This window comes from Mustela putorius, unplaced genomic scaffold, assembly GCF_011764305.1.
Source record: "Mustela putorius furo isolate JIRA1106 unplaced genomic scaffold, ASM1176430v1.1 tig00003976_pilon_pilon_pilon, whole genome shotgun sequence".
Classification (NCBI taxonomy): domain Eukaryota; kingdom Metazoa; phylum Chordata; class Mammalia; order Carnivora; family Mustelidae; genus Mustela; species Mustela putorius.
Genome location: NW_025422118.1, coordinates 4,278,357 through 4,293,127, shown reverse-complemented (window position 1 = coordinate 4,293,127; position 14,771 = coordinate 4,278,357). Strand labels below are relative to the sequence as shown.

The 14,771-nt window shown below is 38.2% G+C and overlaps 1 protein-coding gene across 1 annotated transcript in view; it reads left to right on the top strand.

Moving 5' to 3' along the window:
- Window positions 1–14,771, top strand: part of ADAM9 (ADAM metallopeptidase domain 9) — a 146,641-nt gene that overhangs the window by 73,301 nt on the left and 58,569 nt on the right. Inside the window, exon 13 of the mRNA XM_045071012.1 lies at window positions 5,883–5,975. Coding sequence (XP_044926947.1) covers window positions 5,883–5,975 — 93 coding nt within the window. The remainder of the gene's footprint in view (window positions 1–5,882; window positions 5,976–14,771) is intronic.

Below are 14,771 nucleotides of genomic sequence, written 5' to 3'. Positions count from 1 at the left end.
ATAGTGATTCAGCACTTCCATACAACACCCACTGCTCATGCGGCCAAGCATACTCCTTGGTCCCCATCACTATTTCATCTACCCACCCCCAAGCTCCCTCTTAACCATCAGTTTGTTCTCTATAGTTAAGAGTGTGTTTCTTGGTTTGTCTTAGGATTCACTCTTGACATTTAGGTTTTTGTAAGATGTATTTTATTATATTGAAATTTGAAATTTAAATGAAGGAAATTTATCAGGTTTTTTTCCCTTAAGATTTTCTGAATTTTGTATTTTGGCTTGGCTTATAGTACTCTTTTTTCAAGATTGTCATCATAAGCCCTCCATAATTTTTAGCATTTTTGTAATTGAAAATTTTATATTAGCTCTTTAGTTGAGGGGGCCCACGTGGAATAAGATAAGGGATTAACTTTTATCCATTAATGATCAGTTGTTATAAAACCATTTAAAATTATGCTTTTATCATAAACAGAATTCCCGTGTATATAATGTTTCCTCATTCTTTAATCTTTTATGAAGCCATATGTCTTACACAGTGTTTTTGAAAACAGTTCAGCAGCTTTCTTAAAGTATAATTGAATACAGTGTTAAAGAAACCAAAATTGGACTTAGATAATGAAAAGCTTTATTCAGAATAAAGACTATTGTAATAGGGAGAATGCTCTGATCTCAGAAATCTGAAAGCACCTTAAAATCAAATAAGAAAAGGCTTTTCTTTTAAAGGGTCAAGGTGAGGGCAAGCCGGTAGGCAGAATCTTTTAAGAGGAAACTGGGTAAGCAAGGGGAAATGACCAGTGAGGTTTGATACAAAAGTGTTCTGCTGTAGTCAGCCGATTTCCACTAAAAGCCGATAGGGGAGAGGGGGTGGCACATTCCACTTTTTCTGTAAGGACAAGCAGAGCTCAGGGGCCTGTAGGAAAGACAGAAGCTTTACTAAAAGAACTAATAAACTATGTTAGGACAGAGCAAAGAGTAAGAAATATGCAATTGAGAACACTTGGTCAACAATAAACTGCATATATTTAAAGCATACAAGTTGATACATTTTTGACATGTGTATACTTGTGTGAAACCATCATCGTGATCAAGGTAAGAAACACATCATTATTCCAAAAAGTTCTCTGTGACTTTTGGTAATCCTTTCTTTCCATTCATTGCCCGCCACCCTCTTGCTTTTTTTTTTTGTTTTTTGTTTTTTTTTTAAGATTTTATTTATCCATTTGACAAAGAGAGAGAGAGCACAAGCTGGGGGAGAAGCAAGCTCCCTGCAGAGCAGGGGAGCCTGATATGGGACTTGATCCCAGGACCCCAGGAACATGACCTGAACCGAAGGAAGTTGCCTAACCAACTGCGCCACCCTGGTGCCCTTTGCATCCCTTTTTGTTCTCCCAGCCTCAGGCAATCACTGATCTCCTTTCTGTCATAGTACGTTAGCTGCATTTCCTAGAGTTTCATGTAAGTTATGTAAGTGAATTTCATGTTGTCCATCTGGCTTCATTCTGTCTGTTATTTTGGGATTCATCCATGTTGCTACCGTGTCAGTAGTTCATTCCTTTTTTTTTTTTTTAAATTTTATTTATTTATTTGACAGAGATCACAAGTAGGCAGAGAGGCAGGCAGAGAGAGAGAGAGGAGGAAGCAGGCTCCCTGCTAAGCAGAGAGCCCGATGTGGGGCTCGATCCCAGGACCCTGGGATCATGACCTGAGCTGAAGGCAGAGGCTTTAACCCACTGAGCCACCCAGGTGCTCCAGTTCATTCCTTTTTATTGCTGTTTATCACTGAATAGTACGGATATGGTACAATTGATTTATCTTTCCATCTGTTCATGTACCTTTGGGTTCTTTCCAGTTTTGGGCTCTTAACACATAAAGTTGCTGTATGGGAAGACTCGCATACCAGTCTTCCTATGGACTTATGTTTCCATTTCTCTTGGGGAAATAGCTAGCAGTGAAATGACTGGGTCATTTGTTAGGTGTATAACTTTTCAAGACATTTTCAAAGTGTTTTCCAAAGTGTTTGTACCATTTTACATTCCTGCCGTCAGTGTTTGGAAGTTTGAATTCTTTCACATCCTTGGTAGTCCTTCACATAGTTGTTCAGTTTAGCTGTTCTCTTAAGTGTGAAGTAGTACCTCACGGAAGTTGTAATTTGCAATTCCTTAGGGACTAGTGATGTGGTGCCTGTTTTCAGTGGCTTATTTGCCATTTGTAGATCTTTTTTGATGATGTATCTGTTCACCTCTTCTCCACATTTTGAAAATTGGGTAGTTTTCTTCTTGAGTTTTGAGAGTTCTTCTTATATTCTGGATATAAGTCCGTTACTAGATACGTGATTTGCAGATATTTTCTCCCAGTCTCTAGCTTGTATTTAATTACCTTAACAGTGTTTTTGGAAGACTAGAAGCTTTACATTTTGATGAAAGCCCATTTTACCAATTTATGCTTTTATGGGCTCTGCTTTTTTGGTATTATATTTCAGGAATCTTTGTGTAATCTTGAGTTGCAAAGATTTTTTCCTAGAAGCTTGTAATTTTAGGGTTTACATTTAGGACTGTGATCCATTTCATCTGAATTCTTTTGTATGGTACAAGGCTTAAATTATAATTTATTTATTTATTTATTTATTTGATGCAGCGGGAGGGGTAGGGCATAAGCAGAGGAAGAGACAGAGGGAGGAGAGGCAGACTCCCCGCTGAGCAGAGAGCCTGAAGCGGGGCTCTATCCCAGGGCCCTGAGATTATGACCTGAGCTGAAGGCAGACACTTAACTAACTGAGCCACCCAGGCGCCCGAGGGTTCATTTATTTTTACATTTTTGTTGTCAGATGGTTGTCAACTGATGGGAAGTTGCAAAAACAGTGCAAAGAGCCCCATGTATCTTTACCCAGTTTGCCCCCAAAGTGACATTGTACGTAGCTTTATGCAATATAAAAACCAGAACACTGACATTGATGCATTAATTAGATCACAGACATTATTCAGTTTCACCATTTTTTTTTTAGGGACCCTTTCTTTTATTTTTGAGGTACAATTCACAGAATTGTATTTTAAAACTGTATTTTAAAGTGCACAGTTCACTGGTATTTAGTACATTCACACACAACCACCATCTCTGTCTAGATTCACAATATTTTCACTGCCCCAAAAGGAATCCCCATAACCATTAAGAAGTTACTCCCCATTTCTCCTTCCCCACAGTCCCTGCCAATGACTAATCTGTTTTCTGTCTCCATGGACTTACCTAGTCTGGATGTTTAATATAAATGGAACTCTGCCATATGTGTGACCTTTGTAACTGGCTTCTTTCATTTACTATAATGTCTTTTTTTTTTTTAATTTTTTAATTTTTTATAAACATATATTTTTATCCCCAGGGGTACAGGTCTGTGAATCACCAGGTTTACACACTTCAAAGCACTCACCAAAGCACATACCCTCCCCAATGTCCATAATCCCACCCCCTTCTCCCAACCCCCCTCCCCCCAGCACCCCTCAGTTTGTTTTGTGAGATTAAGAGTCACTTATGGTTTGTCTCCTTCCCAGTTCCATCTTGTTTCATTGATTCTTCTTCTACCCACTTAAGCCCTCATGTAGCATCACCATGGGGGTTGAATGGATCAAGAAGATGTGGTATATATACACAATGGAATACTATGCAGCCATCAAAAGAAATGAAATCTTGCCATTTGCGACAACATGGATGGAACTAGAGCGTATCATGCTTAGCGAAATAAGTCAAGCAGAGAAAGATAACTATCATATGATCTACCTGATATGAGGAAGTGGTGATGCAGTTTCACCATTTTTAACTACCATTTTTAACTGCATGCGTAATTTTATTCCACTCATTGATTTATGTAAACACCACCTCAGTTAACACAGAACTATATTGTCATCCCACAAAAAAACTCTCTGCTGTTACCTTTTTGTATTCATACCCACCCCCAACTCCTGCCCTGGCTACTTCTACTGTTTTCTAGCTGTAGTGTTGCCACTTCAGTGTTAGACAAATGGAGTCATAAGATATATTCTCTTTTGAGAATGTGATGCCTTTGAGGTCAGTCTAAGTTGTTGTATGTATTCATATTTCATTCCTTTTTATGAGTATTGTTCCATTGGGTGGATTTTACTGCAGAGAACTTGGAATAATGTTTATGCTGTTATTTCCACCAGCCTGCCTAGAGTTTGTTTAACCTTTGTCTAACCATGTAGAGTTGGTTTTTTTCCTAACATTTTGCTATTAGAAAAGAAAAAAAAAAAACTGCTATGAATTGTATTCCCCTGTTTATCATCAGAGAATTAAAAAAATATATGGTATTCATGATTAAAGAGATAAAAAGTTTTAGAGACAAATGTAAATTAGATAATAAAGAACCAAATAGAAATTATAGAACTAAGACGTCCAATTTATGAAAGTTTCACTGGCTGGAACTAATAGGAGACTAATACGGCAGAAAAGAGTCAATGTGGGCAAAACTGATCAAAAGAAATACCCCAATCTGAAGAACAAATAGAAGAGTCAAAAAGAAAAATGAACAGAGCATCAGAGACATGTAGGAGATATCAAATAGTCATGTAACTGCTAATGAAATCTCAGGAGACAGCATGAGAGAAAAAAATAAAATAATGGCTTAGAACCCCCCTAATTTAGGGAAAAACATTGGCTTACAATTTCAGAACACCAAGTGAACCCATGCCAGAATCATTACAAAGAAAATTTACTTCAGTGTACTGTAATCAAAGTGCTGAGATGAAGAGAAAATAATGAAAGAAGCCAATAAAAACCAGCGGAACAAAGATATGAATGGCAGCTGATTCCCCCCCCCCCCCCGAAATGCTAAGGGCCAGAAGACAATAGAATAGCATATTTGCAGTTCTCAATAGAAGACACTGTCAACCTAGAATTCCGTCGTAGGACTAATATTCTTCAAAAATGAAAAAAAGCTTATTTCCTTGGGCCCCTCACATCCCTCCTCCTTCTGTCCCTTCTCTTACTCTTTCCCCCTCCTTCTCCCTCAAACAATTCAGACCTGAGCACATTAGCTGGAACGTAGAGGAGGTGTCTCTGTGGGTAGGAGGTTGTGGGATTTGGGGTGTGTGTGTGATGGGGGAGACATGGAGGTTTAAGGTGGGGTGAGAGAAGCCAGGCGAGGTAAAAAGAATGGTCACATAATGTGAAGACACACCCATAAGAGAAGTCAGACCTTGAGCATGAAGAGAGAAAGGTATTGGTGGATGCTTAATTCTGTGTGATGATTAAAGAAACTGTACGACTGAATGTATCCTCCTCCCCCAAATTCATATGTTGAAGCCCTAGCCCCCAGTGTAGCTATATCTACAGATGGGGCCTCTAGGTAAGTAATTAAGGTAAATGCAGTCAGAAGGATGGGCTTCTGATCTGACAGGGTTATTGCTCTTAAGAGAAGAGACCCCAGAGAGCTTGCTTGCTCTCTCTATCAGACCATCCAAATTGAAGAGGAGCCATCTAAGCACACAGCGAGAAGGCAGCTGTCTGCAAAGCTAGGAAGAATGTCCTTCCCAAAACCCGACTTGGCTGGAACTTTGAGTTTGGACCTCTAGCCTGTAGAACTCTGAGATAATAAATTTCTGTTGTTGAAGCCACCAGTCTATGGTATCTTGTTCTGGCAGTTCCAGAAGACAAAAAGGCATTCTCTGTATGATTTCAGTTCTTTGAAAGATGTTGAACTTTCAGTGGTTGTAGCTGAAGAGTCACTGATAACTTCAGAAAGATAGTAAGTGATTTTCCAGAGAGTAACTGCTATAGCCCAGTTTGAAAGAAGATACTAGATCTGAGATAAGACTTTGATTAATGAAAATTGATGACAATGACTCCTTTCTTTGTTGACAGTTATTTTCTTTTCACAGGAGTGTGAATCCGACCCTTGTTGTGAAGGAAGTACTTGTAAACTTAAATCATCTGCTGAATGTGCATATGGTGACTGTTGTAAAGACTGTTGGGTAAGTGTCATGAAACCACTGTGAAGGCACATACATGAGCTGTGTCTCTCCACTATGTCAGCTTTATCCAATCCTAAAGCAACGTTAAATCACAATTAGAAATCAGGTTCAGGATTCCAAACTCAGTGACAATTCACCATGTGATGAAACTGGGCTTCTTACTCGGCACCCAGGGCAGGAGAGAAGACAAGCCACACAAGGAACAAGATAACAGGAGGGCGCAGGAAGTGAACGAACCAACTCGAAGTCAGTCTGTGGGTGTGTGGTTGAGATAAGGCCTCGGTCTGTGGGTCAGCTCTCCACACTCACCGCTTCTGATGTTCAAGCAGTGAAGGATCTTGCTTCTGTTTGGAGATAATGGAGATCATTGGGACAGAGCCTTCAGCGGCAGTTACCATTTTTAGGTGGTCATAGACAAAGACTTTGACAGTTGGCTGCCAAAATCCTTCCCTTTTTAAGGGGATTTAATTAGTTTTGGGTCTCTGCAGACCTCCTCTGGTTCTTGGTGATCAGTTCCGGGGGGTCAGCTGTTGTGGGTCCTGGTGCTATCTCCTAGCTGCAGTACTTGCACTGCTCTTGTCATTGCTTGACACAGGCCCCTGCTTGATGTGGGAGACTCCATTTTGCTCTCTACATTCTACCCCATGATTCCTCTTGGCAAATTCTCTAAGGGCCATGCCAGGAATCAAATATGTGTTAAAGCAGGATGGCAAGAGTAGTTAGGTAACATAGCAAAAGATATGTTTAGGTTACTTAATCAAGTTTTCAATGGAAATCAAACAAAATCAATTAAATTCAAACCATATAAGATAAGGAGCACATTAGATCCAACCAAGATAGATACATTAAAATGAATCAAGCAAACACAAATAAGAACTCCACCTCAGAGTCACATCTAGTTGAATAAAGTCAAACAAAAAGAAGGTAAAAATCAAAAAAATACATATGGATCTTCAGTATAGACTCTTGGTGTATCCAAAAAAGAACAGTGAGGGTATGGAGAATCATAGTCTTTCTGTGATTTTTTTTCTTTTTTAAGAGTAAGAGTGCATATTTAACATTCTAATAGCATATTTAATAAGTTATATAACAAAAGTGGTAACTGAAAATAATAGAAGAATTTCCTTAATGGATTCCCAAATGTGTAGAGATAATTCCATCCCATCTTTAGGTATTTTAAAGGTTTTTAGTCAGACCATGAGTCAGAACAAATCACATGTTTGAAGGAGTTTGCTAACAATTCTAGAAAGGAACATTTATTATGTTTTCTATGTCTTTGTTTAATGGAGTTAAGTTAATATTAACCACGCTGAAGCTGCATGAAGGGCCTGTGTAGCATTTTTAAAATGGGTTAGCTTGTTGGTTAAGGTTTTGTGGTCTGCTTTGAGTCCTTCCATGTTTTCATCCAAAAGTTTATCAATTTTGTCAGTTTTAACCCAAGGTATTTCTGTTATTTTAGTATGGTAAGATATTGGAAGATCTCTGTATGAATATTCTGAGATGTAGGTATCCATTTTGGTAGCATTACTTATTATGTTATATTAATAGCATACAATATTTTAATATGTTCATTATTTATGGTGATAGTAGTATCCTTCATTTTAATGTGATTAAAGAATTTAACCTCTGAATAAACATTAGCACAAATTATCCAATTAAAGAGTCCCATGTTAAAAAACAACTTTTCAGTGGGTGCTTTTGTTAAAGGAAGAAGATTAGCATTGATTTCCAATTCATGCCGGGTATAGTACATGTTAAGAGATCATTGAAATACCATTTTTTTGGATAATGAATATCCATCTATCCATAGGGTTATACACGTTGCCAGAGTGCAGTATTACCTTGTATTTGTTGTTGCACAGCATATGAGTCATATGCTAGTAGGCTTCGATCTCATTGCTAGTAGGCTTACTAGTCATATGCTAGTAAGTCTTAACAATGAAAGTTTACATTGCCCTGTATTGTCACAACCTGATGGTCTCAAGAGGTCTAATTGTAAAAGAGATTCAGTCCAGTTAGAAGAATACATTTTTCCTGTTACTGTAATGTTTCTAATATTATTCCATGCTCTCTCAAGAAGGTTATTGATTCTTTAGCAACTAATTTTTAATTGTTCATTCAAATAAGTATTTCTCAGATTAAGTAAATTTTGTTGCAGGGCCTGAATCTTATGGTCACTGTTATACTTAGATTCCAGTTGGTATGCATGATAATCACACATAGTTCTGTGGGCAATAGAATGTAATTCTTTAAATGCTGAGAAAATTTTGGAACCTAAGTTTTCTACTGCATTGTGTAAGGGGTTCACATTTTTTGAGTTCATATAATTCTTGCTTAACTTTGGATTTCTGCTTCCTGAATTGCTGAGATAATTAAGTTAGAGATGATGCCTCGTCCTACCAGGAACTTTAAAGGGTTTCTAAGTCTTATTTTGTCAATGGGTAGGTCAGGCAATGCATGGATGGTCGTTAGCTATATAAATCAGTATAGATGAGTCAATTCTAATTACATTCTTACAGTTAGGGTGCTGTACTGACCACGTATGTTCTACCCATTGTGCATCTGATGGTTAGATGAATGAAAAGTATTGTTCCATATCTGGATTGTCCTCCCAAATTTTAAGTGTCAAATCTAGATCCTTTTCAGGAGATTCTAGGAGGTCTGGTGTGGTTGAGTCTGGTAATTGTTGTCTTTCTCTCTTCTCTCCTAATGTAAAAAAATCTTATTCTTTTAGTGATATCTTAATTAAGCAGATGGTGTAATTAGCTATTTTTCTACACCGTGGTTGGGTCCTGTTACCAATGTGGCAATTTCTATTATGGCAATAAGTGAAGTATCTGATTAGTTCAGCAAGACAGAGAATCGGGAGAATGTTGATAATTATAAGTAATATTTTGCCCAGAAGCATCATTAGCAGGAAACTAGATCAACACTGGATTTTTGTGTTCTAACTGATGATGTAAGTGTGCATGTATTAGACTTGTCTTATAATGAAAAGTACAAAGTAATAACCAGGGGCATAAAAATATATATCAGCTTTTTTATTTTAAAGATTTTATTTATTTATTTGACAGAGATCACAAGTAGGCAGAGAGGCAGGTAGAGAGAGAGAAGGGGAAGCAGGCTCCTTGCTGAGCAGAGAGCTCGATGTGGGGCTCGATCCCAGAACCCTGAGATCATGACCTGAGCTGAAGGCAGAGGCTTAACCCACTGAGCCACGCAGATACCCCTAAAGATTTTTTTTTCTGATCTGTAGTGGAAAACCCTTCTAGTATGTAATTTTTCTTCAGGTATTCTAAGGGATGTCCATAGGAACAAGGTCCTGGATTTTCTTAAGTCGCAACTGTCCTTTAGCCCCTGTAGTCCAAGAAATGTTTCTGTGCTAAGTGTGTCTATTGTTACCTCCCTTTTTTCCGTGTCTGGGGCAGGGTTGTTTAACATCTTATGAGGACCATCTTTTTATAACCTGCCTCTCTGATTTAGCAAAAAGCAAGCTATATCCAGGCCTTGTTAAAAACTTCTTTGTTTCTCTTATCAATCATAATTCTATTTTTAATAATCCATTAAATCTCTCTGTATATCCAGCAGCTATAGGATTGTGGGCTAGATGGTAATTCCATTGTAAGTCCCATAGATCACAGAGCTTTTAAACTAAGGTGGCTGCCAAATGAGTTCCCTAATCACTTTCTACTGTTACTGGTGCTGCAAAGTGAGCTGCCCATGACTCTAGAGCTCTTAGTGTTGCATGAGCTGATGGGCTAGAGGCAACCAGAGCTATCCCTAATCCTGTATATGGGTCTACCATGGTAGTGGTATATATCTGTTGATAGCTGTGATTTCAAGGTCCTGTAAAGTCTATTTGTATTATAAAATTAAATGTGGTAGGCTTGTAGGTATGTATCTATTGATGCGGTGTACCTGTGTTTATATATCACCTGTTTACATGTGATGCATTCTTTTAATGTTCTTTTTATTTCTTGCCAAGTAACTTTTAAGATTTCTTTCAGTGAACCATTTATATAAGGCGTGTGTTCCTATGTATGCTTTCTATGTATTTCCATAATTGTATGTGGAGTTATTAGTATTTCTGTTATTTCCTTATCTATGTGATATTGGTTTCCTGTCTTTTTAAATTTCAGTTGGTATTACTTTGAGTTCCTCCTGTTTTCCATCCCTCTCTCTTTGTACCATTACTGGTGGCAATGTGTGTCTCCATCCTTTCTTATTTCTTTTTAATTTTAATTTTAAACCTTCCTTTGTTTCTTTTGCCTTAATGTCTCTTGTCAATGCATCAGCCTCATATTTTGATACCTCTGTGTTGACTTTTTTATGTGCTGACACACGTGTAACAAATTTTAATTTTCTCTGAAGCTATATATAATTCTTCCCAATATTCTCTTGACCATATGTCTTTGGCATTTATTTTAGAATCATTTCTTGGCCATTTTCCTGACCATAGGGCTACTGCCCATGAGTCAGTAAAAATATATATGGTGCTTTGATTTTCCTTTAATGATTTTCTTACAGCCAGTACTACTGCAATTAATTCTACATGTTGTGCAGATTGAGTCCTACCTTTCTCCCTGAGTATCAAATTGTCCCGGGTCTCTGTGCTACAGCTGTCTGTTCTTCCAGAGACTGTGGAGGCTGATGTCTCTGTAAACTAGGCATTTGATAGACGTTTGGACCAGGGTGGGTCCTGTTTCCCTAGGTTTTGAGTATGGATTTGCCTGCCCTTCCTTGGAGTAAATTCTGGCAAGTCTATTTCCTTCTTATATATTTCCTCCATGTGGAGTCTTGGTTGTCTCTGGAAAGAGGTCTCTTGAATATACCATTTCCACGTTAGTTTTGAATCAATTTGGATACCTGTCCATTCTTCTGGGCTCAGTTTTATCCAGTGGAGCAAAGGTATATGACTTGACACTGTTATTTTTTGATTTCCCGTTAGAGGTTCTATATTTTTTAAAGCTTTGTATAGCTACCATGTATGTTTTTCAAATATAGAATATTTGTGTTCTGAATATGGGAACTTTGTAGTCCAAAATCCTACTGGTAGAAAATTAGGTTTGTGTTCCTTCTTTGTGCACAGGGACCATGTACCATATTCTCTACTTACCAGTATTTCTTTCTTTCTTTTTTAAGATTTTATTTATTTATTTGACAGAGAGAGATCACAAGCTGGCAGAGAGGCAGGCAGAGAGAGAGAGAAGGGGGAAGAGAGTCAGCAGAGAGCCTGATTCGGGGCTCAATCCCAGGACCCTGAGATCATGACCTGAGCCGAAGGCAAAGGCTTAACCCACTGAGCCATCCAGGCGCCCCAGTATTTCTTTTTTAATGGTTCTCCTACTGCTCAATAGTATATTGTTTGAAATGTCTTTAAAAAAATCCCTTAATGTATCTAAAGCCTGTTGTTTTGCTCATTCAAAATTGGTGCCTTTTTAGTTATTTTGTAAATAGGTTTTAAGATTATATTAAGGTATGGTAGATGCTATCTCCAATATCCAAATGAGCCTTTAACTCTCTGTGTCTCTGTTTTATCTTTAGGTGGTCCTATTGCTTATATTTTATCTATTAACCTTATCTAGCATTTTCCTTCCTTCAGAAGACCATTGAATTCTTAGAAGTTTACAATGAGTGTCTGGGCCTGATATTTTTTCATTGTTAATAGTCCATCCCTTTTCCCTTAAATCCTGTATTAACTTTTCCTTTTCTTGTCTTAATTGCTCCTTATTTTTTGTTGTTATGTTATCATAGACTATTACTAGAGATTTGTACAATGATTGCTCTATATGAGTGGACAGTATAGTATGTGCTATACTGGGCTCTTTAAATATCCTCGGAGCAACCTTACAAATTGATATTGTTTGCCTTCCCATGAGACTTTGGTGTATTCCTGGCTTTCTCCTATAATAGGTATTGCAAAAGCCATGTCTGACATATCTATAGTCACATAATATTTTCCATTATAACTAGTTATCTTTTAAATTACTTCTTTTCTGTCAGGTAATGCTCCCATTGATTTTGGTGATACTTTATTTAGATTTCTATAATCTGTTGTTACCCTATATTGTCTACTAGGTTTTAACACTGAACATGTGGGACAATAAAACTGGATGACATTCCTGGAATAATTGTACTGTCTTTTAATAATTCCATTATCTTTTCTGTTACCTCCTTACATACCCATTTTAATGGGTATTGTTTAGTAAATGATTCCCTATGGAGTCTGGGGAGTTCTATGCTAAGCATATATTCTTTTTTTTTTTTTAAGACTTGATTTATTTGACAGAGAGAGAGAGAGAGAGAGAGAGATCACAAGTAGGCAGAGAGGCAGGCAGAGAGAGAGGAGGAAGCAGGCTCCCCGCCGAGCAGAGAGCCTGATGCAGGGCTCGATCCCAGGACCCTGAGACCATGACCTGAGCCGAAGGCAGAGGTTTAACCCACTGAGCCACCCAGGCGCCCCTATGTTAAGCATATATTCTTATTTTTATTTCTTTTGAATGGCATCCATTCCTCATATAATTTTGGAATTAAATCCATTCCTATAATATTTTCTAGCTGCAGTACACTCACAAAAGTATGTCTCACAGGTTCTGTTCTTACATTAATACTTCTGTTTCTATGGATTTTTCCTCCTGATTCTTCAGTATTTATAGTTTTTCCTTCATTAGGTCTTTCTTTCTTTAATAATGATATTTGGGATCCTGTACCTACCAAAAATGTGTCTGTTCTTATTTCCTTTCCTATTTTTAATGCTAATTGCATATGTGGCCTATTATCCCTGGATTTGGTGTCCTTCCAATCCATTCTGAGGTCCTCTCGTTTTTTATGAAGAACATTTTAGTAAATCTGTTGTTCCCTTTCCTATACTGTTTGCTGGTATACTTGCTCCTCTTTTAATGGTTTCATTGAAATGTTCCTTTTTTCCTCCTCTTCTGTCTCGATTTTTGTATCAATTTCTATTATTTTCTGTATTTCTTGGCTCTCTGTTTCTAACTAATTTCTGTTCCATGTGACTTCTTATTGATATTTCTTTGATTTCTTTCTGGATATATTTGCTGTTCCCTCTTTTTTGATAGTTCAGATAATTTTGTGTCCTTTCTCTGCAAATGGTCTGCTCATTGTGTTTGCAGATACCTGCACAGTATTATTACTTGTGAACCTTCTGGTGTGGTCTCTTTCCACAGATGATTGCCTGTGTGTTCATTTTGTGAGTAGTTCAGGTGCCCTTGAGGGCCTAGGTATATCCCGCTAATGTGATTGCTGTTTCCTGAGCTGTCAGTGTTATCTTATGTGTGCCCGATGATCTGCATATATTTATTACATCTTGCATGGTATGGCATCCTGCTAGCACATTCGTAAATGACATCTTTATGTTTTCCAGGGTTCCTAACAGCAGTGCTCTTTTAATCCCATTAGTGCCTGGCACCTCAAAGGATGTGTCATAGATCAGAACCGGAATAACCAATTGGTGGCAATGCAGTTGAGCCTGCTCTAAGTCAGTCCAGTTCTATTTATCTCCAAATTTCGTGGGGTCTAGATAAGAGTTTACTTTTCTCCATGCCAAAGCAATCCAGGGCCAGAGGGATAGAATTTTGGTGGTTTATTTCTCCTTCATTTCCTTGGTTTAAAGAGGGATTTTCAGCTAAAGAAGATATCTGAGGCATCTCTGCCCCGATAATGCTGTTGTATTTGCCCCATTATCCCATACATGAAGCATCCAGTCTGTATCAGATATATGTTTTTGACAAAATTCTGTTCTAATCTTTTGAGGTGGAGCATGACTGTATTCTCTTGTCCTCTGCTATTTCCACAGGTTTTCTTGTCCATTACTGTAACCTGATACTTTCTTCCTGGTAATTCTAGGTCTGCTGTGATAATTTATCCTCCTTCCGGCCCCCTGCCCCAGGGTCATCATAGTCTCCTGGATCCTCGGGATGGGGATCCTGGGGTCCTAAGGGGTTATTGTCCTTTAAATTTTAAATTATTCATTGATTTGGCCTGCCTCATTACTTAATTAGCTAGCTCTTTGCCCTTTGTCTGCCCTGGCCTAACTGCGAGATGGTTTTTATAGGTAAGATGGGAACCTCTGCAGTGGGCGCCTGGGACACTAAGGGCTTTACATTTTTAGAATCCTTCAGATCCATGACTGCATCTCCTGGGGTCCTGATTGTGAGCTTCTTTCTAGCTTCGAATTCTATGGAGCTCCACAGGTCTTCTATACAATGTATAGAAGTACAAAGTATACAAAGTGTATACAAAGTATGGTGTCAGGCCTCTGGGCCCTTTTCACCATCCTTTTCGGGCTTTTACCTAGTGCACACATCTTTCTTCCTTTTTTATAACCTAGCAGCTGCTATATACAATTTCTTAACTATGTAAAGCTCTAGTTCCCACTTATACCCTAGGATATTTATACAGATTTTCCTATAATTTTTGTCCACGCCTTTCTGCCAAGTTATAGATTAATTTGGCCAGTAGTGGCATATATCTTTGCAGTACCTACAAATGGTTTAATTTTTCTTGGCCCTCCAAGTGCCTTTCTGAGGCAGTGTCCCTTGGTCTCAGCTTTGGCTAGTTCTGCCGTGCCTGACAGACAAAGGCGTAACCCCAGACGAGCTTTGGCTGCTGACTGCTCCCTGCATAGAACCAGTCTTTCTTTCACCTGCCTGGGCCAATACCGTAGGATTTCACTCTCAGTGAGACTCTGGGGAACTCTATATTCACATAAATTTATTGCCCAGTTTATTATTTTCAGTTCAGCTATAGTCAAATTCAAGCAAGACTTTAGGAGTC